The following is a 27,124-nucleotide window of genomic DNA, read 5'->3' as shown; positions in this document are numbered from 1 at the left end:
CAAAACCAAATGACACCACAAAATGAATGCAACCTACCAAAACTACAAGAAGTAATAAGATCAACTAGGAAACTAATTGAGGGTACGTATTCATAGTAGCTTACTAAGTCAGGAGCAAGTAAGCAATGTTTAATTAACTGGGAGTTCATATATTTTTGTAGTCAACATTAACACAAAAAGCCTTGCTGCCAATTATCAATTATTAGTCAAAAGATAGGCTACAATAGGTTATGCTTTTATTTATTTTATTTTATTTATTTATTTATTTTCAAGGATTTATACAATATAAGCAGATCTTGTGTAAGCCAGTGAGAAATTCTACAATTATGGCCTGTGGAATGACGCAATTATACACTGAGCACTGCAGCACGACTGGTCTACAGATATGCAAACAACAAAAATATACCTTCAGTTCTGCCAAGTAATGACAACCAGCAAAGATAACAGGAATCAGACTCTTTTGATCAATAATAAATAATAAAGAAAAAAAAAAAAAGTCAAAATCACTCCACAAAAATGTAGAAGCTTCGCATCAAAAATTAACAAATCCAGAAATATGACTGAATATTCTGCTAACTGGCAGGTACCGTGATTTCAAATATAGCATCAATTCACAACTACAACTCTTTCTGTACAGAATATGCATCCTTACGGGTTTTATTGTTAGTGCAGTTCAGTTTGTAGTCCAAATGAAGAGATTTAGCATTGTTTTTTATATATATATATATATATACATACATATGAACTTTTTTAAAGGGGTAGTTCACCCAAAAATGGAAATTCTGTCATAATTTACTCACTCTCATGTTGTTCCAAACCTGTATGAGAGACTTCTTCTCTTGAACATAAAACAAGATGTTGAAAGATGTTTTTAAACACACAGTTGATTTATATGGGGGGGGGGGGGGTTGGGGCTGGGGGTTGGGGCTGTCTACCCTCAACCGCTAGGTAATCAACATTCGTCAAAATATGCTTTTATAAACATGAGTAAGTGACACAGTTTTTCATTTTTGGTGAAACTGTCCCTTTAACGCATACTGTTTTAAAACAGCAGTTCTCAACTCCGGTCCTGATGCGGTTTCATTTCTCTTTGTTATTTACAGTACAAAGGTATATGTCATCATACTGAACCTACTACTGAATTTTGTCTGTGTGTGATGATGTTGCAGGGTGGCCCAAATGAATGTATTGTGTCAAGTGAACATGCTCAGGGAATATGGAGCAGTGAACACTGCATTGGGACCCAGTTCATGGAGCATGAAAATTGGAATTGAGGACCTCTGTTTTAAGATATGACCATGAAAAATATGTTGTAGAACAGGGCCGGTCCTGGAGGGCCAGTGATCTGCATAGTTTACTTCCAACCCTTATCCAACACACCTGTTCATCATTTTTAAATAGTCTTGAATACTTTGATTAGCTTGGTCAAGTGTGTTTAATAAGGGTTGGAACTAAACTCTGCAGGACACCGGCCCTCCAGGAGCCAAGCTAAACAACCCTATTGTAGAACAAAAAGTGGATGTCTGTTCTGATTACCATGGACCCACAAACTGATGCCTAAACAAGACCATGTATTTAATTTGACCATGTATAAATCAGACTATATTTTTGCAGATGTTTACTGTCTTGCAGTTTCTTATAAACACCTATAAACACCTTTTTATATATTTCTTTAAAATGCAATACAAACACAATTTCACTAAAATCACTTATCATCAGCAAAATTACAGCTCAGTACATTTGTCAGTATCATAACAATAAAACACTTGACTCAGTGAGCTAGTACAACTAGAAAATATACAGAGGCAAGGCATCAAAAACACTTACTCTTGAGTTGTGAGTCATCTAGTCAGCCTTTGCTATTTTTGGTTAGACCAAAATCAATCCAGTTAATTGACTCAAATGACATACTGCAATTAAAATTCACCAAGCACTTATGAGGAATATTCAATTCATCTCTTAAATGGCAAAACCATCTCTAGAGGTTTTAAATGGAATTTAACAAAATGGAGCTGCCAACCACAATGGAATAATAAAATGTACATATCTACGGACATTCCTCTTTTGCTACACTTCTGACTTGACTGTAAAAGCACAGTGATATTAAATAAATAAATAATAAACACTTGCTGTTTTGGTAGGAATATAAGAAATAAAGCTGATCATATTGCATTCATTACAGATCAAAATCAAGACATTCAGAAATGACTGTAGGGTCGAAGAACTTCAATGTTACATTCAACTAATACACATAAAGTCATTATATATAATATTTATATATATCAGGAACTCCAGAGAAAAGCTTCTTGTGAATTTTGACCTTGCTTCTTTTAATGACATTTAATGGATCATTATTCCAACACTCTTAAATGGTAATTTATTGTGTTTCTTCAGTAGGGTTTACTTTCCGCTTTAAGTAAACCTTATTGGGAATGTCCTGAAATGGTGGATTTCAGATGTCTGTCTGTACACCTCTTCACTGTAACTGAACAAAGAACGGCAACATTAGAAAATAAGTTTGTTCAGGGGCTACAGTAATGGAGTAAGTTGGAGAGGAGGCCACAGTTGATGCAGAGTTTGGTGTCTTCATCAATAATGGCAAATAATCCATCAATATTTATTTTTCCATAATTAATTTTTCCATTAGGCTCAGGTTCAAACCACATACTCTTTGGTCTGAATGTCATAACATACCATTTTTCTTCACTTTTCTCCAACCTGGCATCAGTCTGTTCTGGGGCAAGTTATATTTTCCCATCATTCCGCTGGAGTTTCCATCACTAGGGTTTGCGACATTTAGAGTTTTTACATCTATTTCCCATGTTTGTTTGAGTTTTTTCTATTTCCCCAAGGCTTGTCCGCTACCAGTCCAATATCTGAGAGATAGAGGAAATAAAATATATAAACAACTGCTGAAAATACTTTTCATTTTTGAGCCAGTTTCCTCCAAATGGAACCCATCTTCACTATTTGCTTTCGTAGCTTGTCTCGGATTTAATTTTTGATTGTAACAGCAGCTATTTTCACTCACAGGGAATTGAATCATCCATTGTTTGCAGACTTTCTGTGAATGGTCCTTCATTCAGATTTTTGGGTCATGTCCTCAAAACCAGTAAGATTTCAGACCCTGAAAATCCATGGACCATTAAAGTCTGATAATTTACCCTGTTTCGGACATTGGACTGAGAAGAGGCTCATCACTGTGTTAGCATCTCTTCCGGAATAATTACCGGGGCCAATCCACTAGACAAAGTAAAAAGAGGAGCTGCTTAACTCAGTTTCTCTGGTTATCTTCTGAATATGCAAAACTTGAGACAGTATTGAGTATGGTGGAGCTGAATGCTTTCTAAAATGTAGGAAGTGTCTCTTCCATTCTTTTACTAGAATTCAGTAGTGGAGATTTGAGTGACCTCAGATTGCAGGTCCTGCTGAACTCTTCTGGACTGGGACCCCCGTGGGATCCTCTCCAGGCCTAGTCATACTGGCTTCTTTCCTGTCTCTGAAGGTGCACAAACTGACACTGGCTCCCTTGTGGCATTCCTCACTCGGTTAAGGCTATTCTGGTCAGCTCTGGTTCGGAAAGGTTGGCAGAAGTCTCGGAAGCATCTCTTGAAATTCTCATCCAGGAAAGCGTAGAGGACAGGATTGAGGCTGCTGTTGGTATAGCCGAGTGCGATACACAGATGCCAGCTGGCAATCACAAAGGGGTTCTTTTGGTTGATGTCGACAAGTGTTTTGACAATGATGAAGATGTGGATCGGTGTCCAGCAGATAATAAAGGCGGCCACCACTACCAAGACCATTCGAGTGATTCTACGCATGTTTCTGTCCTTCTGCTTAGAGCCTGAGAGAAGACGGACACTTCTCAAACGTAGGATCATCAGACCATAACAGATCGTGATGACTAGCACTGGTACCACAAATGCAAAGATAAACACACAAATCTTTGTCACTGTGTCCCAGTACCAGTCTGGATCAGGGAACTTCAGCATGCAGACAGTTGCACCTGTTATGGAATAAATTTAAACATTTATAGAATCAGAATCAGAATTCTAATTAGATTTTAAAGAAGGTTAACTTTTCATTGCTTGGTTTTTACAAGACACATCTTCCAACAAATACAACTTGCTTTCTAAAAATCTTGCTTTTAAATACGTACCCACCTTGGTTTGTCACTCTGGTAACTGCCATTATCATGATTGGCACTCCAACAGCAGAGGAGAGAATCCAGATGCACACATTGATGATTTTGGCCTTGATGGGGGTACGAAACTCCAGCGCTCTCACAGGGTGGCACACGGCAATGTAACGGTCCACACTCATCATAGTGAGGGTGAAGATACTGGTAAACATGTTATAGTAGTCAATAGCTATGACAATTTTACATAGAAGCTCACCAAAAGGCCAGGTGTTCATTAGATACTTGGCGCTCTGGAATGGAAGTGTACTAGTGGCCAGAGAATCTGCAAGTGCCAAATTGAAGATGTAGATATTGGTGGCAGTTTTCAGCTTTGTGTATCTGCAGACACAGAAACAACAGAGCATTTTGTTAGGACACATGTATGGGTTGGCTAACGAGGTCTTTTACTTTGCAGTTCATAAAATTGTTGCAGCACAGTGGCTTAGTGGGTAGAACTGTCGCCTCACAACAAGAAAGTCCTTGGTTCGTGTACCAGCTGAGCTAGGAAAACTTTCTGTGAGGAGTTGCATGTTCTCCCTTTGTCTGTGAGGAGAACATGCAAATCTGTCTCAAATCACCAGGTGCTCTGATTTCCCTCACAATCCCTGCCTGTGGGCATAGGCTGATAGGCCTGCAGAGAATAGATATCAGCTAAATATGGTAGTACTAGATTTCACCTCAAAAACATTTAGTAGTCGAAAGTTTGGTTTGGTTTGGGTAAATTCAATGCCATCCAAGTGACCTATGTCCAATTCATTCTTATTTTGCAAGACCTGCTGCCTTTGAAACACCAGACCCATCTGTACACAGTCTATAAACTTGACATAACAGGAACCACACTTTTTGGTAGGTTTTTGGTTAGGTCCAACTTATTTTAGAGAAGAGGAGATCACATCAGCTAACCATGGGGTACCTCAAGGATCAGTGCATGGCTCTTTCTGTTCTCACTATTCATAAACTCACTGGGCAGAATCATTCAGAACACTAATGCCATTCACATCTGGCAGGAACCAAAGGTTAGTGAGCTGAATAATTTTTCAGCTGATTTTTGAGCCGGCATTTGAATGTTTTTTTTTTTTGTTTAATTCTTGTGACTCGATCCCTGGAAACATCAACCAGGCAAATACTCATGGTACACATTTTGCATGTCTTAGAGTCTCTACTAAAAAAACTAAAGATTTGAATCTGGTCTGTTTGATTAGGAGGAGTTCAAAAAGTGTACTGTTAGTGTGACTTCAAGAACAGGGTTGAAAAATACTGGGCTATTATCTGTGGCCTGATAGACCAAGGACATGTGCTAACCAGCTCTTTGGAGAACTGCAGCATCTATTATCTACCATTGTACTGGGTAAACGCTCAGAAAACTTTTGGTTCTGGTGCCAAACCAGTGACCTGTGACCAGTGACCTGACCAGTAAATGCAGAGGACTTTATTGTCGAGTTTGTGCAAGTCTAGTCAAGTGAACAGAATCGGGTCAGCATTCAGCAGACTATTCAACAAATTCACTGAATAACACTGATTCATTCAGTAATAAAACATCAGGAAACAAACAACAGGAACCAAACTGTTGCTTCACTTCATTGAGACCAAGGATAAAAAATATACTATTTTTGCACTGGCCATTGCTAATGCCAATAATGTGAAATCACCTTAGTCATTGAACAAAGAATGAAAGTTCTATCAGACCCAGGTAAACACGCATGCTCAGTGGATCTTTCCCACTCTCTATTTTACATAATACTCTGTAACTGTAACTACTGTAGTGAAGCCCAAGCCACCATTGGTAATTATAAAGTGCCATTTAAGAATTAGTAACAGAGGCTTGCACCTTTTTTTTTTGAATCTGTGATAATAAAAAGTGGTTTCACACACAAGTTTTTAAAGGGGTCATATTACTTGCTAAAAAGAACATTATTTTGTGTATTTGGTGTAATGCAATGTGTTTATGCGGTTTAAGGTAAAAAAAAAAAAAAACTTTTCCACATAATATACATTATTGTTGCTCCTCTATGCCCCGTCTTTCTGAAACGCGTTAATTCTTACAAAGCTCATCATTCTGAAAACCGAGGTGTGCTCTGATTGGCCAGCTATCCAGTGCATTGTGACTGGCCAAATTCCTTAAGCGTGTGATGGAAATGTTACGCCCCTAACCATACTGTGACGATTTGTGCTACATTGTCAAATTTTGCTACTTCCCACTAAAACAGATGGTGGCATAATTCCATAGCAAAAAGTGCTACCTATCAGATTTCGCTTCCAGCATGATATTAATAAGGTGTGAGGCTTTATTAACATGTACACCTACCCCAACCCTAAACCTACCCTTACAGTAGGATCTGATAGGTAGCATTATTTGTTCGAATCGTCAGTGGCAAATTCTTTAAATATGAAAACGTACTTACAGACTGTGAGTCAGAAGCACCAGACTGTCCTTGTAAAGTTGGAATTGCCCCACTTTATAGAAACAGACACCACATTATAGGCTTCTGGTTCAGGAAACAGTCCTCATCCTCCGTAAAATACGCTGCACACATCTGAATTTTTGGGTTGAACTATTCCGAAACAGTGTTGTAAATATAACTTAACCACTGATTTCTAGTTGTGTGCTCTTTTGGAAGGCCAAACAAAGTAGCTTCGCTTTCACAACGAAACACAGCATCTCCACAACATGGCGCGGGCTGCAACAGCGAGAATAAAAGATATGCCTTCTTTCTTTGCATGAACATTTGGGCTGCATTATGCAAATTTTCCCACATGTGGGGTTCTGTTACAATGAGCTGTTTTAGGAGCGCGTGGTTGACCCTTAACTTTTATAAAGAATATCTCTTTGGATTTGAGACTTTAGTCTTTTCAACTTTACAGATCTTCTTGAAAATTGAAATCGCATCATATGACCTCTTTAAGATTCTCTTTGTTTTTTCCTTATTTATTTACTTGTACATACTTGTTCCATCATACAGCTGTAAAAAAGCAGTATCAAACACAGTCAACAGTTGTGTGATTGCACTCCTGCTCATGTAGTTCATATGTGAACAGTGTATTGCGCAGTTTATTGTATTGCATAGTGTCTGTTGAACATTTTCTATCCACTAATCCATCAAAGAACTTCAAAGCACATCTCCTTGTGGTGATTATTATTATTATTATCATTATTATTTTGTATTTATCCAATCTTAACATTCATTCTGAATAAGTAAAAGGATTTGCTAAAAGGGCAAATTTATGTAAATGTCCAAAAATGCATTTGATTAACAATCATTCAAACATGGTTATGGAGACATACTAAGACACCCCCCCCCCTTCCCTCCCCTCCCCCATCTCTTCATTACCAACCATTTTGCTGTCATCTTGTGTGCATCATGTGCTTGTAAGGTGAAAAAAAGAAGAAGAAGAAAAAAAAGGAGTTTACCCTGAGGAAACATCATGGAATAAACACTTAATGTTATGCAGCAAGTGAAAACTGTTTTTGTTCCAAATATTTATTCAAGGTAGCACAATAATTGGGTCTTAATAAATCAGATTAATTAGAATGCTTTGCTAATAGCGTTACAGTAAATATAAATTGTTCATGCTTTTTGGACTAATGTCAAAGCTTTCAAAGCACTTTATCTAATATCACCATTTTCGTATTGTGTATATGGAATGAATAAACAAAATAAGCAAAACCATGCAATGGAAAAGAAAGCACAAAATGTTGGTATAATGTTATTTTTTTATATATAATTTTATATATATATATATATAGTTTATACAATTTATAGTAGACAATTTACATACGACTCAAAACACAGCAAATAAATGTTTAATCTTAAAACTTCAATCATAAAACTTTATCTAGGTCTGGTGCAGGTCAATGAGGCGTAACATAACAGCTACAGTTATTAACACGAACACAGCTGGTATTATATAATAGTTATGCAAGTGTAGATCTCATATCTTGCTGATCATATGCTGAATTATGCTACAGACCACAGGTTGTAGGTGGAGGTGTTTTTGTGAAATGCTGGAGAGATGTGATTTCCCAAAGGAGAGGAGTGTTTTCACAAACTACACTTATTACAGCTCAATTTATTACTCCCAGTTGTATGTCAGATTGGCATGAAGCTCAACCTCAAAACCACTGCAGATTAAGACCCCAGGAAAGTCTTTTAACCATACATGGTATTTGGGGATGTATTTGCAGGATTTTTTATTTTTATTTTTTATAGTGTTAATTGGACAGGCCACACAATGACGGTATCAACATTGAATTAAATTCTTCCTTTTGCCCCAAGAACAAAAGAATACTTTAAAATGTAATTCAGAAAAAGAAAAAGAAAAGAAAAAAAAGAGAGAAAAAACTCTTGTCATCCCCAAGGCAGACAATTTGATCTCCGTTTTTCCCAGGTAATTGGCAGTTATGTAAATGTCTATGAATCACATTTAGTCCATAGAGAGAGCTCTAGAGAAAAACCATCTCATCTCATGCCTATTCCCAGAGCAATCGTCCAGAACAATTGGCAGTGCAATATAGGCTCTTGCATTCTCCACTTTTTTATCTTCATCTGTAGCTATCAGCACAAGCCTGCTCATTGCTCAGTGAGATCTAAAGCATTTGCAGTATTGGAGGTGTCTGGAAGGAGCATGAGAAAAAGGCATGAGCTGGCTTTGGCTGAAAAAGAAAAATATTACTCCATTTGTGTTGATGGTGACGTTCAATTTATTGTATGTTTTTATTCCTAATAAGCTGAAAAAAAAAAAATTGCTCAAATGCATGCAAAGCAAATGTAATGCCAGTGTTTGATATTTACGTTCCAATTACATGCATTGTAGTTACAAATATATTTTCTACATTTCCTTGTAGTGACTTAGAATGTAATTCAACTATTTTAATATTTCTTATTTAAAAAGTAAAATGCAGACTGTCCTTTAGAGATATGGATACAAATGTAACTTGCCACTTTTAACTTAATGGAGCTTAAAGGGATACTACATTCCAAAATGAAAATTTTGTCATTATCTCTTAACCCCATGTTGTCTTCGGAACACAATTTAAGATATTTTGGATGAAAACAGGGAGGCTTGAGACTGTCTCATAGACTGCCAAATAAATAACAGTGTCAAGGTCCAGGAAAGTATGAAAAGCATTGTCAGAATAGTCCATCTGCCATCAGTGGTTCAACTGTAACATTATAAAGCGACAAGAATACTTACTGCTCTTTAATTTTTGTATATGAAGAAAACAAAAATAACGACTTTATTCAACAATTCCTCTCCTCTGTGTCTCTCCAAATCAGCGTAGTGCTATTTTGGCAATTCTGAGCAGTAGGCAGGTGGCGTATGCTATTCTGTGTCAGCAGCACCACAAGGATACGCTTTTTACGTGTATTTACGCTTTGGTTTGAAAGGAAACAGCGCATCAGAGCAGCACACAGAAGAGCGTTTGCCAAAATGGCACTACGCTGATTTGGAGAGACACAGAGGAGAAGAATTGTTGAATAAAGTCGTTATTTTAATTTTCTTCACGTACAAAAAGCATTTCTGTCGCTTCATAATATAATGGTTGAATCACTGATGGCAGATGGACTATTCTGACGATGCTTTTCATACTTTCCAGTCTATGTGATTCATTTAAGCCTGCTGGTTGTGCCATTGTTCAATGTTTTAGTTGAGAAGTTAATTAGAAGGGGTTAACAAGACCATTTAATTTAGACTAAATTATGCATTCTTTATTCTTCAAATATCGTTCTATTCTTTGCCACATTCATTAAGACTCTTTTATACCTAAAACATCACATCAGATATTATCTTGCTTATATATATATATATATATATATCCATATATATATAATATATATATATATATATATATATATATTATATATATATATATATATATATATATATATATATTGCATTATTATTGCAAAGGTATGTAGCAATATTTTTGAGACCATACACCTTTATCTTTTCCAAGTCAAAGCTGAACAGCATGTGCTCTATTGTGTTTTCTCTCGTTAACCGTCACTTTAAATCAATCACAACAGCTGAAATCATCCTTACTCTGTGCCTACCCAGCAGTCAGGTGTGTTAAGCCACTGTCAAGAACGCATTCATCTCTAGACGTCTCAAACATTCAGCTGAGATTAAGTTGAGCAGTTCCTCTAAACACCCGTGGGATGAAGAGATTTGGATGGCCGGTTGTCTGAGGACACAGGCTTGGTGGATTCAAAGAAAAACTGCAGAACTTTGTGTGATCATGCAGTGCTTGAGCACAAGAAAAATAAAAAATAAAACCTCTGTTGTGATGTGCACTCACATTTAACGAGAATTTTCATGGGCAAAATCTAGTTGTTTCAATGAGAGTCCATGGAATGTTGCATGAGGATGAAAGACTTTTAGCAACATTTTATTTTGATAGTCCACTTCAGACCTTCTACTAACTAAGCTGTTAGCTGAAAAAAGACTGTGTGCACATTTTGTATTATAGCAGTAATTTTAGGTATAGTTTGTGTATTTTTGTGACTTTAGAGCTGATAAGTGAGTGGAATTCACAGTCATAAATATACCACTGTCGTAACTACAGCGGATCGTTGTACATGTTGTACATGTGCGAAAAGAAATGTGTCCTTTTCGTGTAATTTCATGGCCACTAACCAAACTTACATACTCCCAGAACAGATGTTTGGGTGGAGTGTGGGACTGAAACAGAAGCCAATCAACTTACTGCAAGCCAGTGAACCATCTGAATGATTTTGAAACTGATATTTCAAGGTAAAAGAAAACATGCATTTGCATTAAGAAGCACTGATCAGTCAAGTATGTCAAGAAATTTGCTACGTCTTCCATAACCTGCCATTCTGTGCAAGCTTGCAATACGGAGAAGTACACAAGCAAATTGTGTTCAGCACTTGATGGGCACATGTCTGGGCACAGTTACTTCATTTGCATAATTCCTATTTGTGAATCAGGTGGTAAATAAATGCTAACTGCACATGCAAATTAACAACGTGATCAGAGAGCACAATTCATTCTCTTTGACTTCCCCGTCTGTTTCCAGGATATTCGTGATTTCTTGTATAGTTTTTCATGTTGTATCAAATAGAACTGCCTTACAAGTGTTTTGTGCATGAAAATTAGCAATAATGTGGATTAATAATCACAGGCTTCCAAGTTTTTGGATTAGCATCCCTTAGCAAACAATTTCAACTTGTATTTTAGCCCCATCAGCACAGGCGTCAGATGAAAATGCCAGTCCTGATGTTTGTGTATCATGCTGAGGTGAACAAAACCTGACAGCATGGAAAGCCTTTGTGCTAAAGAGTTAATAAACACACAAAAACACACCACAAACACAAACACAACATATCATTAAAAAAAAACATAACAACATTAAAACACAAACACATAATCATGTGTTTATTATCACATATTAGGAATGAGACACAAAACCTGACAGCATCGAAAACAAACTACTGTAAAGGTCATATGCATACATTAACTTAATATTAGATAGAAAACTTATACTGTAAAGGTCATATGCATTTCTTAATGAAATTTCAAATGGTTTAAAGGTAGCACTGCTGCCTCACAGCAAGAAGGCATCTGGTTTGAGTCACATGACCTTTCTAATGGATAGAAGTTTTTTTTATTATCCTCACACAGTCTAAAAGACTAAATTGTGGATTTTTATTTCTTTTTTTTTTTTAACAAGCACACACACCAAAATACTTTATGTTCAAAAATATATATTTTTTTCTGAACTACATTAATCTTATTTATTTATTTATTATGCCAAAAGATTCCTCCCCAGGTGTTTCACCAGAGGTTTTAAGTCAGTTTCATGTACTCAAAAATGAGGCTGTCTTTGTGATCAAGTCAGAGGGCACAGACCATGTGATGTAGATATGCCAAAAGATTCCTCCCCAGGTGTTTCACCAGAGGGCACAGACCATGTGATGTAGATGAGCAACATGCTCACCATCCTGCACCACCAAAACATCACTTTTGGAACAAATGTCACTCTGGTTTTGGAGGATTCCATCACTTTACCCAAGGCTAAACTTTAAAAGTTAAAAAGAATGCAAATTCTGTCATCACTTAATCAGCACTTTAATTTGTGTTTAACCTGGGACAATAAAGGAGTTTTCAAAATGGGTCATTCTACAGAAATGTCCATTTTTCTGTCCCTAGCCTTTACAGAAATATTACAATTGAAAAACACATTAGGGTTACAATTTATTTTATATTTTAAAATAAAACAATGTTATTTGAACAATTAGACCTTCTTGCAACATCAATGTGGCAATATTTGTTTTTAATTAATTATAAAGAAATTCCAAGCACCACAAAACTGCTCGTCCCCACAGCCATGTACAGAGGGAAAGTGCTTTATGTTGCAGTCAAAACTGTTTTTTCTACCATTTAAAATACAATAATGTATTCATTAACTATCAAATAAATGAAATAAATGGCATAATAAAATAAAATGCTGAATAAATATTATAACATATATAATGAAAACAGTGGTCCCCTGAAGTTGTGTCACTTGTGTTACCGTTTGACAAAAAACGTTACAGTTTGGAATAAAAATCAAACTGATGACATCACTTGACGTCCTCCTTCCTATTTTCTAAAGATCAATGAAGAAAGGCCCACGTAAGTCCACTGTTTCTTTTCAGTTATCAGAAATTTTCTCATTTAACTCAGGATTTCATATGAAGCTTTTAGTTGACGTCGCTGGTATGACCTATTTATTGTTAGGGAATTGTAAAAATAACTATAATAAAAATTGTTTAAACTACTCAATTTAGTGGTTATACTATGATTGACAACATATGGTTTGATACCATACAGCAGGCATTTTGTAAAATGCATTTTTCATCAAAATTGTCACTGGTGTTACTGTCACTGGTGTTACCTTCCTTATGCACAAAAAAGCTAAAAAGAAAAAGAATTAAGCTGTCATTTATATGTATTCATAAAGTCAAAAGGTAATCTAATAATGTGGTCTAAGTTTAAATGTTAGAAAAAGAAAAAAAAATTACCAAAAGTGGACGTTTCTGTAGAATGACCAAAAATCTGAGTACCATAAAATCCAAGTCATCCATTTCTGCACTTTATTCCAAGACTTCAGGAGCCGTATGACAGATCAAAAGACTGCAATTTAATCTTCACACACTAATAATCATCACCATCCACCAACTCTCAAACTTTATCATTTACACTCACGTAAGCATTCAGAAATTGCAGTCTCCAGAAGTGTTTTTAAACAGGCCTGTCTTTTTTAAATGAGACATGAATTGCCTTCATTGAGGGGATCATGGGAAGATTTAGTTTCACTTTCTTCCTCACAAAGCTGTTGTATGCTTTGGAGAACTTGGAATACAAAATATAACTCAACTAAACTAATGTTTTCTGTCATTTTTTTGTGAATAAATTATTATCACTGCTATAGTGATTTATCCACCTGTTATGGTTTTAATATTGTTGAGAAGCTGTTCTGTTTAAGGGTAGGGGTGGTGTTAGGTGCTTAAAAACATATCTACATAATAATATAATGAAAGCTCTTCAGTAAATAAAATAATAATTAACTACATTATTTTATTTACTGAAGAGCTAAAGACAAGTGTTGGTGTGCATCATATATATATATATATATATATATATATATATATATGATGGTATTCAATGTGGTAGATAGTTTGCTTTTATTTCTTTGGATCAGACAGACAGACATGTTAATCTATATTCTATGTTACTCTCAGGACATGCCTATATTCACGTAGCAGCAGTGATAATGAGAAAATATAATTGACAGGAGAAATCAACCTGCATATAAAATATTCGTCAAAAATTATTGGTTCCTTTCTAAAGTAAAGTAATAGTAAAGTAAAATAAAAGTAAAGTGCAACAACAAATCTCAACAAATTAGAATATGGTGACATGCCAATCAGCTAATCAACTCAAAACACCTGCAAAGGTTTCCTGAGCTTTCAAAATGGTCTCTCAGTTTGGTTCACTAGGCTACACAATCATTAAAAGAAGACTGCTGATCTGACAGTTGTCCAGAAGACAATCATTGACACCCTTCACAAGGAGGGTAAGCCACAAACATTCATTGCCAAAGAAGCTGGCTGTTCACAGTGTGCTGTATCCAAGCATGTTAACAGAAAGTTGAGTTGAAGGAAAAAGTGTGGAAGAAAAAGATGCACAACCAATCGAGAGAACAGCAGCCTTATGAGGATTGTCAAGCAAAATTGATTCTAGAATTCGAGTGAACTTCACAAGGAATGGACTGAGGCTGGGGTCAAGGCATCAAGAGCCACCACACACATCTGCTGGTGTTGGTCCATTGTGTTTATTTTTTTGAAAACCAAAGTCACTGCACCTGTTTACCAAGAAATCAAGAAATTTTGGAGCACTTCATGCTTCCTTCTGCTGAGCAGCTTTTTGAAGATGCTGATTTCATTTTCCAGCAGGATTTGGTTAAATGCCCATGGTGTTGGTGTGCAAACTGACCAGACCTAAACCCCAGAGAGAATCTATGGGGTATTGTCAAGAGGAAAATGAGAAACAAGAGACCAAAAAAAGGCAGATGAGCTGAAGGCCACTGTCAAAGAAACCTGGGCTTCCATACCACCTCAGCAGTGCCACAAACTGATCACCTCCATGCCACACCGAATTGAGGCAGTAATTAAAGCAAAAGGAGCCCCTACCAAGTACTGAGTACATGTACAGTATATGAACATACTTTTCAGAAGACCAACAATTCACCAAAAATGTTTTATTTTTTTATTGGTCTTATGAAGTATTCTAATTTGCTGAGATAGTGAATTGGTGGGTTTTTGTTAAATGTAAGCAAAAATCATCACATGATAGTGACTTAAACTACTTCAGTCTGGGTGCATTGAATTTATTTAATACACAATTTCACAATTTGAGTTGAATTACTGAAATGAACTTTTCCACAACATTCTAATTTATTGAGATGCACCTGTATATATATATATAGTTTTTGCTGATGCAAATATGCTAGAAACAATGCATCGTGATACAAATGCCAACTGTTAAATCGATGCATCCCATCATCAACTTTTATGCCGATGCACCAATGAGAATCAGTGAATCTTACCATCTCTAATTGAGTTGCAGATATCAGTAAAACGAATCTGTCACGTGAAACACAAAACGGATCTGAATAAGTTCAACAAGTGCACAGTTTTGACAGTCAAACATTTAAATTCAATTCCAGTCAGATGCACACACACACACACACACACACACACACACACACACACACACACACACACACACACAGACACACACAAAAACGGAACTGGACTGACAGTGTGAACAAGGCATTTGTCTTTAAAGGGGTCATTGGATGCCCATTTTCCACAAGTTGATATGATTCTTTAGGGTCTTAATGAAAAGTCTATAACATACTTTGGTTAAAATGTCTCAATGGTAGTGTAAACAACACCCTTTTTACCCTGTCAAAAACAGCTCTTTCTACAGCAAGCCATTTAAGTGTATTACCCTTTAAATGCTTATGAGCTCTGGCGTCGAAACAATGGTGGACTGATGACAGCTCACTCAGGGCGGGTCTAAGGTAAAACACCAGTCTCAATCAATAATCGTGGGAGGGGCTTGGATCCGTGTGAGATCACACAGCCAAGAATCTGAGAATGGCTTGATTTGAAATAGTGGATATTATTTATCTGGATTAAAACACACACACACACACACTGGGTGGATTTTTATCATTATAGGTTGGTTGTGTACACACTGCCAACGCACATTTCAGTTCAAACAACATGTAAAAGTGAATTTTGCATCCGATGAACCCTTTAAGTCTGAAGAAGATTCTTCTTTTTATTCTGGTTCCAGTATATAAGCAGTAACATTACAATTAGCTTAATGTCAAGCTCAGGCTGATTCAGTACACGTTCTTATATTTTCTGTTCATCTCTTCCAACTAATTTATTTTCTGCCTACAAAACGAATCCAATTAATTCTGGTATGTCTACAGTAATATGGTATATGACTATTGGCTCTCAAAACAGGAGCTCTGGCTCGTGGCCATTTACTGTGCTCGATTTTGAACACTATGTAACTGAAATGCTGATATATCCATTTTAAGCATCGGTACATTATGTTTCTCTAGGAGAACAACCGCCCTGTGTATTAAAGCATTTCTAGCCATGCATGACAAGTCATGCTGATAAAAATTCCAGGAAATTATTCAACCAGTTAAACAATTAACAGGATAATTAAATTGCTAAATTAAATTCCCAATTGTGCTTTTTCTTAAAGTGTTCATAAAAATCTAATTATTTTTCCTGACTACCTGACATATGTAATTGCGAGCACATTTTGGGAGTATTTTTTCTGTACTTTATTGTGTAGTCTAAAATTGATAAACGTTTTAGTACACACTGACAGCATCTGCTGGTATTTGTCAAAGAGACATGCATGCATGTTTTTAGAAGTCACCATGTAACTCATACACCCCTTTCATTACACTCATTATGACTCACACAAAAACAGTTCATGGTTAATGACACATTGCCATATGCTGATCTCTCTAAATCTGCTCAGAAACACTGAATGATTATGATGCTTTATAGTCCAATTGTACAATTGGTTTAATTATATATAAACAATATATTCATGATGGTTCAATTGTTCTAATAAAGTGAGCAACAGAGAACAATATCTCTGGCAAATATGCTGTTTTTGTGGATGATTTTGACGTCATGAGCAGGATGTTAAGTTTGGACCGTCTACCCGGTTGGCTGATCTGCAACTCACACACACAGAACTGCGCTAAGAGGGAAACATGCTGCGGTGAGTCAGACTGAAGCATGCACACACAAATACGTATAATAAAGACCTTATGCATATCTCAGCTGCATATAAACACAATTATTCTGCATCTACAATCTCTTTCTTTGCCTCGTATGTAGAATTATATCTGCAACATTTCCAACCAAAAAACAAAAGATCCAAAAACGTACACTTTTTTTCTTATAGAGGTAAAATAGTTTGACTTTTAAAAACTCTTAAATAAAATCTCAGTCCAGGTTGTTCCAAATTAGCAAATTTTATTTCTTTTTGATGGATTAAATTTTGAAAAAACAAAAATAAAAAATATAGAATACACCTCTTTCTCCCACTTCTTTCAACACCCAATTCAAGAAAAAATACAAGAAAAACAAAAATAAGCAAAAAGTACAATTAAAAGAATTCATATCACTCATAAACTGTATTTAAGGTATTCTGAAGCCATATTCAGTCTTAACTGAGTGAACGTCACTGAAAATCTGTTCAGTGAAAATCTTATCTCTCAAGTCTCATTTGTAATTCTGCATGTGCTGTTTGGTTGCAGCACACAAGAACCAAGAACTAGGATTCAGTGATACGAAACCAGGCACAACACATCTAAAGGGTCATATCTGAAGTGACTTTGTGCACTCCAGTGGAGTATAAGGTTATAGTAAAGATTTGTGTTCCACTGAAGAATACAGGTTTGGACAACATTGGAAAAATATCTTTCTATACCTACATGCATAACTCCAAAAACATACCTATACAGTTCAGTTTGCAGTTTAAATGAACGCTAGTGGTAGTAAATCACCAATAATATTTATTATTTTTCAAACTACTGTAATTATGATTGTAGGGGCAGATTATCGGTTAATAAATACTTATTTTTTAACAGTTACTTAAGATCTATAATATGACCTTGGAACTATTTTTCTACAGTGCATGAAGTGTAAACTAATACATTTTGCATCACATAACTCCATAGCTCCATATATGGCTTTTCTGTCATAGTAAACTTGCTCATTCACTCACCCGGTACAGCACTGCATTTGCGATACAAGGGTTTGGCTATGAGTCCTGTGAAACATGAGTCACGATAAAAAACCTCAAAGCTAAAATGGCACGGTTGCTTCTGCAAATGTGTTTTATCTCATGTTTGCTTTTGTTAACACTGTCTGGGTTTATGGTCAGGTTTTGTGTGGGTGGTGTGTTATTTTCAAACACAACAGAGCATTAACCTTTTAGCAGGGGATCAGGGGAACATAATATCACTTTGCAGAAATGTTACCACAGGCATATGTTTCCAATGAGTTTGGGTTGGGTTTGGAACAACATGAGGGAGATTAAATAACAACAGAATTATTCCTTCATAAAATATCACCCATTATTAGGTTTGCAGCAAAATTCCACAGCATTAATATATTTTTTAGACATAGATGTAGTACATCTGCCTGTGGGTTTGTCTATACTTAATGGCCACCACTATAAAGTAGAACAACATGACAAGGCAATTACAGGCATACATAAACTAAACACCACTTACAAGGCGAAACTCTTTCCATCACAAAGCCTTCCTCTCCACCCGTTCCACCTGCTACCTACAGTATAACCTGTGTAGTGATGTTGTACTTGTACCAGACAGACTCATATGCTGAACAGAATAATGATGTTGTGTTTTAAAGATTGTACCAGCACTAAAGGCTTTCTAGTGCAGCCTTAATAATCAGATGCAGGTCTCCACATTTGCAGAGCTCTCAGTGACAGGTGATAAAAAGACCCTCAGACAGACGACTGACAAGTGCCTTGAGCATCAACTCAATTGTGAGCCGCCATCATTATCAGCCTTATAGCACTGACGCCCACCATCTTCTGATGTCCGCCTGCATGAGGGCAAAACCTGGTTGTATTTCAATGTATTTTTCTTTGCCTTGATTCCAAAATGAACTCATTTTGTTTCTTTCTTGCTTCTTGCTCAATCTATTATTTCCTGTGTTCAGGCTTGCTCATAAAATAATGCTAAGAAGATTGAATTTTTACTGCTGCAATTTCAGCACATTTGGTCCGCTCCGAGTTGCTGGTGACCACTGCTGCTAAATGACTGTACATTTCTTCTTATCTCCAGTGAGGCACTGCTTGTGTGAGAGAAGAGCTTTCAAACCTTAAGAATATTTTGAAGCAGGGTTGAGTATAATATAAGGCTCTCGTAAACTGATTTTGTTACACCACAAATGATGTTGAATTGGAATTTGAATTGAGATGACAGAAAGAAGAATTTACAGAATTGCAATTGAAAATAAATAAATAAATAAATAAAAGCAATGTAGTCCCACTAAAGAGAAATTTTATTAATCCAATAGAGCAGATTTAACAAGAACAGACATCTTGTAAGCTGCTCCATTTTAAACAGTTTAGGGTAAATTAGAGCATTTTAGAAGAGACAGTATTTTTACACCATGTAAAAAATAAAAGTAAATAAACAGTATACTGATTATTATATTATTTGGAATAAGATTTGTGAATATTTTTTGAAGCAAGTCTCTTATTCTCACAAAGGCTGCATTTATTTGATAAAAAATACAGTACAAATATATATATATCTTATTTCCTGTGATGCAAAACTGAATTTTCTGAAACCTTTCAGAAATTATCCCAATATACATATTGTCACACTACACAAGGAGTCAAGGAAGCCAGGAACGAGGAGACAAGGAATTCACAAAACGAGAATCTTTAACAATCCAAATGGGGAACATAGAGCACATGGAAGACACTCAAGAACCGAAAAACGCAAACTGAAAGGACTAGGGCTTATAAACACAGGATAATTGGGGAAACACAGGTGCATGGAATAACTAATTAACAGGGACACGGAACACATCTGGAGGGAAAAAACAACATAATGAGTCCAGGGGCGTGACATTACACCCCCCCCCCCCTTGAAGGTGCATCCTCGCACCATAGGAACAACATGGGGAGGGGAGTGGGTGGGAACTAGGGAGGAAGCTCAGGAGGAGGATGGATATCCGGGAGGGGGCCAGTAGGCAAAGACCAGGGAGAAGACAACGGAGGGAGGAGACAGGAGGAGCTTGGAGCAGGAGGACTCCAGCTGGACCCAGGCCACAGCCATGATGTCAACCCACGGTGAAGCCGACGAAGGGAGGAGCCATGAGGAGTGACTGAGGACCAAGGTGGAGCTGGTGGGAGGAAGGAGCCTAATGGAGCTGGTAGGATGGAGCTGGTAGGATGGAGTGACGAGGCGCAGCCAGAGGAGAGGAGTCTAGAGGTGATGGCGGGTCAACGTCCAACCAAGGCGGAGCCGAAGGGATGAGGGAGCCCGTGGAGCTGATGGATCGATGGTTGATGGTGGAGGCGAGGGAGCTAAGAGCCGAGGTGGAGCCACTGGGTCTATGGGCCGAGGCGGAGTCCGGGCCTCGGAGGCTGAAGGTGGAGGTGAGGGAGACTCCGACCAGGGCAACGCTGGAGGATGGCAGTCCCGCGGGGCTCGCACCGCAATGATGGTGGGCTGAGTGCAAGCAGAGGGGCTAGCAGACAACAGCGGGGGAGGAGGCTGGAGCATGTGGGAGGGAGGAAATTTTCGAGGAGCAGGCACTGGAAGACCGGAAGCCCCCTCAGGGCTGGACGAGGGAACCAAGGACAAAGGAGGGCTGGACGGGACCAGCGGATACGACAGAGAGAGGGGAGGGGGCAGTTTGATCTCCAGTTCAGACTCCCAGTCTATTAGATCCCCCTCCTGATTTTGGCACCAACACTGCTCCATACATGATGCAGGGGGCTCCTCTCCTCACTTACACCATCCGCGGCTTTCTCCCTCGTGGTGGGCTCTGTAGCCGGCTCTCGCACCTGGTCTGACGGCTTGGGCACTCTGTCTGAGGTGATACTCCACTCAGTCGCTCGGTATTGTGCTGGCTCGCAGGAATTGGCTCTCCGTCATCGGTGGGCTCGGGCTTAAGCTCCGCACAGTGAGGAGATGGTGGGCTGGGCTCTTGGTCGGGAGTGGCACTGGTGATTAACTCCTGGGAAGCAGCGGGGAATGGAGATCCATTTCTCGCCAGTGTCCACTCTACAAAGGTGAATTCCGCTCGAGCGCCATGGTCTGGTATAACCATGGCTCTGAACCGGTTCAAGGAACGAAAATGAAAACTGGAAACTAACAAAATTTTGACAGGAGCAGAAACAGAAACGAAATCAAATTTTATAGATCCGAACAGAAACGAAATATGAAATGGCCATTAACCAGTTAATAACGTTATTTTATCGTTCCATTTAATATTTGAAATTTACTGTGAAATTTACAGGATAGTGTAAGATGAATTCAACAGATCACATGCACCTGAATGGAGAAAACAGAAAAACTATAGGCTTACATAAAAAGGAATATAGGCATATACACTAAATATTTTTCACTTAAATCATATTGACAGATTAATGAAACGAAAGAAAAAAAGTGCAAAATTACAGTTCATCGTGACACGTTCCAAAGTTTTCGGAAAGGAAAACGAAACAGCAGAGAGTAGTTTTCTTTATTTTGCAAAAGCTTGACAGCTTTGAATAATCTCTTGCTTCTGTATAACCAACCAGCGTTGGTATGACCATCACGCCGACACGACATAATTTTGCTATATTGAAGCCTGTTCATTATCAAAATAAAATACAGTTAAAGAAACATAAAAAAAGTTACACTGCTCCATTGTACAAAATTTGTTGCATTCAGCGTGACCGCACCTCACTGTGCTGATATAGCCGATGTGAAGGATGATGTTTTATGTCGATGAAAGTACAAACGCTATATAATAAAATAATAATTTCGATTCTTGCCGAATGAGAGAGGTAGGCATCAGCTTCACCTTAAATTAATTTGTTTTTTTATAGCCTTAATTTTTAGAGGATTTGTTTTGGAGAGAAACTAATAACTGTTTTTATAATGTTTGTAAAAGCTGAACTTTATTATTATTATTATTATTAGGCAAATTATAGGCAAACAAAATTGTTTTAAAAAAATTACGTTATTAACTGGTATTTCTTCCACCCGAGCCAGTTTCAGAACGGTAATAATATCAGAGGAACGCAGGAACAGAAACGTTAAAATATTGATTCTGCTCGGAGTGAACCGATTTTTTTTTTTTTCATTTTTAAGCCCTGCGTATGACTCTTGAGCAATTTTCCCCCCCTGCTCCAGCAGGAGGAGGAAGAATTCGGGCCGGAGGAGGAGGTCCATAGGGCACAATGGAAAGAAAAACACTGGGAGAAAAATGGAAACAAAATGGAGGGGAAACACGCAATAAACTGTTTCAGCCAGACACAAGGAGTCGAGGAAGCCAGGAACGAGGAGAAGTGGAATCCCCGAGACAATAGTCTTTAATAATCCAAATGGGGAACATAGAGGACATGGAAGATACTCAAGAACCAACAAACGCAAACTGAAAGGACAAGGGCTTATAAGCACAGGATAATTGGGGAAACAAGTGCATGGAATAACTAATTAACAGGGACACGGGACACATGTGGAGGGAAAACACAACATAATGAGTCCAGGGGAGTGACACATATATACATAGAATAATTTCTGAAGGCTTTCTTAAAATTCAACTTCGTATCACAGGGAATAAATTGCATTTTAAATTATATCTAAACAATTCTTTTAAAAGGTAACATTTCTTTTAAATTGCAATAATGTGCATGCATAAATATACATTCTTTTTTTAATTCTATTTCCTTAAATTCACATTTAAATTACAATTTTTATTTATTTAGTCATGATTAATCACATTCAAAATAAAGGATTGTGTTTACATAATATATGTGTGTTTACTGTGTATATTTATATGTATATATAACACATATATATTATGTAAACACAAACTTTCATTTTGATGCTTATTTATTTCCAAGTTTAAATTTTGTTTCATTTTTCTTTAGTTTTTAACAATCATTTGTCTTTGCTAGAAAAACATGATTTTCCACATCTTAGTACCTTTAATTTTAATAAGAACAATTCAAAGTAGTTCACAGAGTTAATCTTGATAAACTACAAATCATAATAATTGTTGCTTATGTTTCTACTGTGCTCTTAATATATCTTTATCAGTGTGCAACTTACAATTTTCTAATTATTCAAAGTGAAAGCACCTCGTGTTAAAGCTAAGCTCTACTCTACTCTGAGGCAGAGAAGAATTAGCGCTCAATTAGTATGTTGATTAAAACTGTCTGTGTAGGAGCACCTCAGTATCAGGAGAATAGAACAATTGCTGTCATTGTGACAACCCACAGCTGCTGCGGCTCCTTTTTACACAATGTCATTTTCCAGACATCCCGGCGACTTGAAGACTCTCGCTGTGGCTGTCAACTACAAGCTGATAAATTAAAAAGATATTTGCTTTTGAAAATAATTAAAGACTATTAAAACGGTGAATCAAGGCCCACAGTGGTGTTTGATAGATCTTTAGTTTAAAAGGGTGAGGATAGAAATGTCTTTTTTTTTAGCACCTCCTCTTTGCCTCCACTCACCGAGAGCATATTACCTCATAGAGAGATATTTATCACATCTGAATGCCACACTCTGGAATGAAATGGATCAGAGTGCACTAAATATGAGTTGAGCCATCTCTTGAGATAGCTATGGTTGTGCCCATAATGCCATTTCAATCAAATGGTCCCGAAATGAGGTCATTTCCTGCCCTAGCTCTCCTTACTGATGGTTTCGGCAGGAGCACAGCAATGAGCATCTCCTCTCTCAAGACTTGACACCTGATAAATAAGCAGACCTCTAGCACAGCCACCTGTCAGCAGCCCAATTAACATGGGGGGAGATTACAATCAGGGACAGCACCACCAATCAATACCTGATAACATATCTTTGTGTTTGTCCAACTTGCTCATTGCAATCTGAGAAAAAAAAAAAAAAAAAAAAAACTATGGCAATAATCTAAGATTGCTGATGCCCAGAAGTACATTAATACATGACTTGCGTGCAGTTTGTTCAAAAATGGTGAGGATTTTGCTCTCTAATGATTCATTTTTCACAATATGCATTTGCTCCTTTAAGATGGATATCTGATTCACACATTAATTTACCCAAACCAACACATAAAGTGAAGTAGGAGTGACCGGGGCAAGTTGTCACAACAGTAACTGCAATGTTTACAGTCAAAAGACAAATTGCGCAAATGCTTGGTTTCTCGAACAGTGGTTTTCATTTGTTGTAATCGGGCACCTACTTTGAATATGTTCTTTTATTTCATAATTCATCATATTTTTATAACAGCTGTTATGTAAGCAAGTAAATATAGTAAAGACAAGAGTCGACTATATAATAATGATTTAACAGAAAGGCTTAACTGTTCTGAAGATGAAAATTTTTCTAAATGTCAGGTCAAGGCAGGTTGGCATATGTTTTTTTTTTTGTTGTTGTTGTTGTTGTTGTTTTTTGTGCATATCTGTTTTCATTCTGTTTCAAATATATAAGTCTGTTTTATCATTCATTTCTTGGTGTTTAGCAATTATGTTGATGCTCACATTTTGATTCAAATCTTATAATAGGCTACTTAATGACAGGTTTCCATTGTAACAACTTACCCCATATGTGACCCTGGAGCACAAAGCCAGGCATAAGTAGCACTGGTATATTTGTAGCAATAGCCAACAGTATGGGTCAAAATTATCGATTTTTCTTTTAATGCCAAAAATCATTAGGATGTTAAGTAAAGATCATGTTCCATGAAGATATTTTGTAAATTTCCTACCATAAATATATCAAAACTTAATTAATTATTATGAATATGCATTGCTAAGAAATTAATTTGGACAACTTTAAAGACGATTTTCTCAATAGTTTGAGTTTTATTTTTTTATTTTTTTATTTTATTTTATTTTTTTTGCACCCTCAGATTCCAAATTTTCAAATAGTTGTATCTCGGCCAAATATTGCCCTGTCCTAACAAACCATACATCAATGGAAAGCTTATGTATAAACCTTTCGGATGATGTATGAAGCTCGATTTAAAAAAACTGATGACCCTTATGACTAGTTTTGTGTTCCAGGGTCACATATAGTGTGGCAGCATGCATCACTAAAATGTCATGAAAGGTCAGTGTGTATTTAATCAACTGTAGTATATGTTGTTGTTGTCTCAAGGCAATAACTGTGGAAAATGTTTCAGTTGAAACTAAACTAACTATAGATAGATAGATTTCAAGCGTGTTTATGTTTTGTCTCGCTTACCTGACCACTCCATACATCACTAGGATGTTTCCCAAGAGTCCCACCACGCAGATAACGGAGTACAGAGCAGTGATGGAAATGGCGATGATGATGCCCGCGGGGCTCTTTACCGGGTTAGGCTCGGTGTAGTTCCTCCCGTCGGGAACGAAGCCCATCACCTCGTCAGGGAAAGTGACATTAAACGGGTTAATGGAGTAGAGGTCGGACAGGTCTGCGCCGGGGATGACGGATGGCTCCATCGCTTCAGTGTCGCTGCCCAAAGTTGCGCTTCACGGTTTGAACTCGATCTGAAAGCGGGGAAATGTGACGCTGTTGATAATATGAGCTCGGCTCGTGCGGGAATCGTAAGCGGTTAGTATGAAGTCAAGTCCAGCCGGGGTGAGAGACGGAAAGAATGAAAGTTTCTCTCTGTCTACAGGTGTGAGATGCGCTCTGCTCTCTGAACGGATCTGATCCAAGCCTCAAACTCGCGCTGTTTTATGTGAGGGAGGTGAGTCGAGGGAGAGCTTCACTACGTCAACCTTTTTTATTCTGACTCCTGACACATAATTAAACTGCCCGTGAGATTTATGACCGAGAAGGCATTTATTTGACAGCAGCCGCAGAAAAAAACAGAGAACTTGGGTGTAAAAACACGTTTAGCCTGCGTGACACTCAGTAATGTTGTCTACCAAACAGTTGCATTCCTGTCTCTTTATTTTACCTGTGTCTGTAAATATATAAAACCTACTAAGTAGCTTATGCTAGTATATAGCTTTTTATTGCTGAGTGTTGCTCAGGAGACTTTGCAATTCTGCACATCTCTCATTTTAGTATCTACAGTAGCCTATTTCATATGTTTGATTCATGATTTATAAGCTTGTTTCCTTATGGGACCAAAAAAATCAAATACATTTTAAAAAAAATGTTGCCACAAGGTTAACGTTTACTGGTATTAAAGTCTTTGTGGGGACGGTCAATCAAACCATATAACTATTACACGAAATACATTGCCACAATGGCAGGCTAGGGATGTTGTGGGTATACATTTTCAAGTGGGTTGCAATGTAGTTGCAGAGGAGTGTGTGGTTGCTAGGATGTTCTGGATGGTTTCTATTGCATTGCTAGGTGGTTATTGGGGTGGGTGTTTCAAAAGAGTCAACAGAGTCATCAAGTCTGGTTATGCTGTTATGCTATTCAGGCTCAAATCCTGCTTCCCAGTAAGTGTTTTTTTTTTTTTTTCACCTTTTTCATCCAAAAATATTTTAATAAAATGACTCCCTAACACTTAGATTGCCAATGTCTGAAAGGCTTTCTGACTGAAAAAGATCTGGATTTTAAGACCCCATAAAAGAAGATAAGCAAAAGCAAATAAAATGAAGATTGTATCTCCTTGACTGGCTTAAGAATTAATGCAAAAACAGGACACAAGTACAAAATCTAACTGCACCCCAGAATTCACTGTCAAGTAATGTTGTCATCCTTGATTTTTGCCTTTTATTCAAAACTGGGTTCCTACTGAGTCTTGCATTTAATTTCTCTGTTAACAACATTGTTACTATCTTAATCATTGCAGTCAGATGATAAATGTCATATCTTTTATCGTTATTGGCTTGAATGAGCAGTAACAGCATCATTGTCATTTCAGCCATGACAGTGATTAGTTCAGCCAATCTGGAAGATTAGACTAACATTTCCACGTAATGTTCAGAAATTTATTTCTTCAGTCTGAGAGTCCATGTTGTATTCTATATGCATTGTATAAACCAGGTGTCTAATTACACTTCAGATATATATTTTTTTCCCCATACATGGTTTCCATGATTTTAGGTAGTTGTTATTGTGCTGATCTATGTTTTAGTGTATGTTTTTCTAACAAGTTTACATTTAGTTAGTTATTTGATGCAGGGTGTGGT

General features: G+C 37.2%; 1 protein-coding gene across 2 annotated transcripts; it reads right to left on the bottom strand.

Moving 5' to 3' along the window:
- Positions 1 to 214: 214 nt before the first annotated feature.
- oprd1a (opioid receptor, delta 1a) lies at positions 215 to 25,999 on the bottom strand. Of its 2 annotated transcripts, XM_042745351.1 has the most exons (4): positions 25,230 to 25,384; positions 23,851 to 23,893; positions 4,164 to 4,519; positions 215 to 4,006 (listed from the first exon to the last, which is right to left on the bottom strand). In XM_042745351.1, the coding sequence occupies exons 1-4, from the start codon at positions 25,240 to 25,242 to the stop codon at positions 3,477 to 3,479; spliced, it is 942 nt and encodes a 313-aa protein (XP_042601285.1). In that variant the 5' UTR covers positions 25,243 to 25,384; the 3' UTR covers positions 215 to 3,476. The 2 variants fall into 2 exon arrangements, with proteins under 2 accessions (XP_042601285.1, XP_042601284.1); XM_042745350.1 differs by lacking the exon at positions 23,851 to 23,893 and having other exon boundaries at positions 216 to 4,006; positions 25,230 to 25,999.
- Positions 26,000 to 27,124: the final 1,125 nt, after the last annotated feature.

This window comes from Cyprinus carpio, chromosome B19 (assembly GCF_018340385.1).
Source record: "Cyprinus carpio isolate SPL01 chromosome B19, ASM1834038v1, whole genome shotgun sequence".
NCBI classification, from domain to species: Eukaryota; Metazoa; Chordata; class Actinopteri; order Cypriniformes; family Cyprinidae; genus Cyprinus; species Cyprinus carpio.
The sequence above is the reverse complement of the archived record's forward strand: the minus strand, read 5'-3'. Positions and strand labels throughout refer to the sequence as shown.

Coding starts and splice junctions, on each gene's coding strand:
- oprd1a (XM_042745350.1), bottom strand. CDS start 25,468: ATGGAGCCATCCGTCATCCCCGGCGCAGACCTGTCCGACCTCTACTCC. Junction 4,520..25,229: donor GTGATGTATGGAGTGGTCAG/GTAAGCGAGACA, acceptor CTGTGTCTGCAG/ATACACAAAGCTGAAAACTG. Junction 4,007..4,163: donor TACCAGAGTGACAAACCAAG/GTGGGTACGTAT, acceptor ATTCCATAACAG/GTGCAACTGTCTGCATGCTG.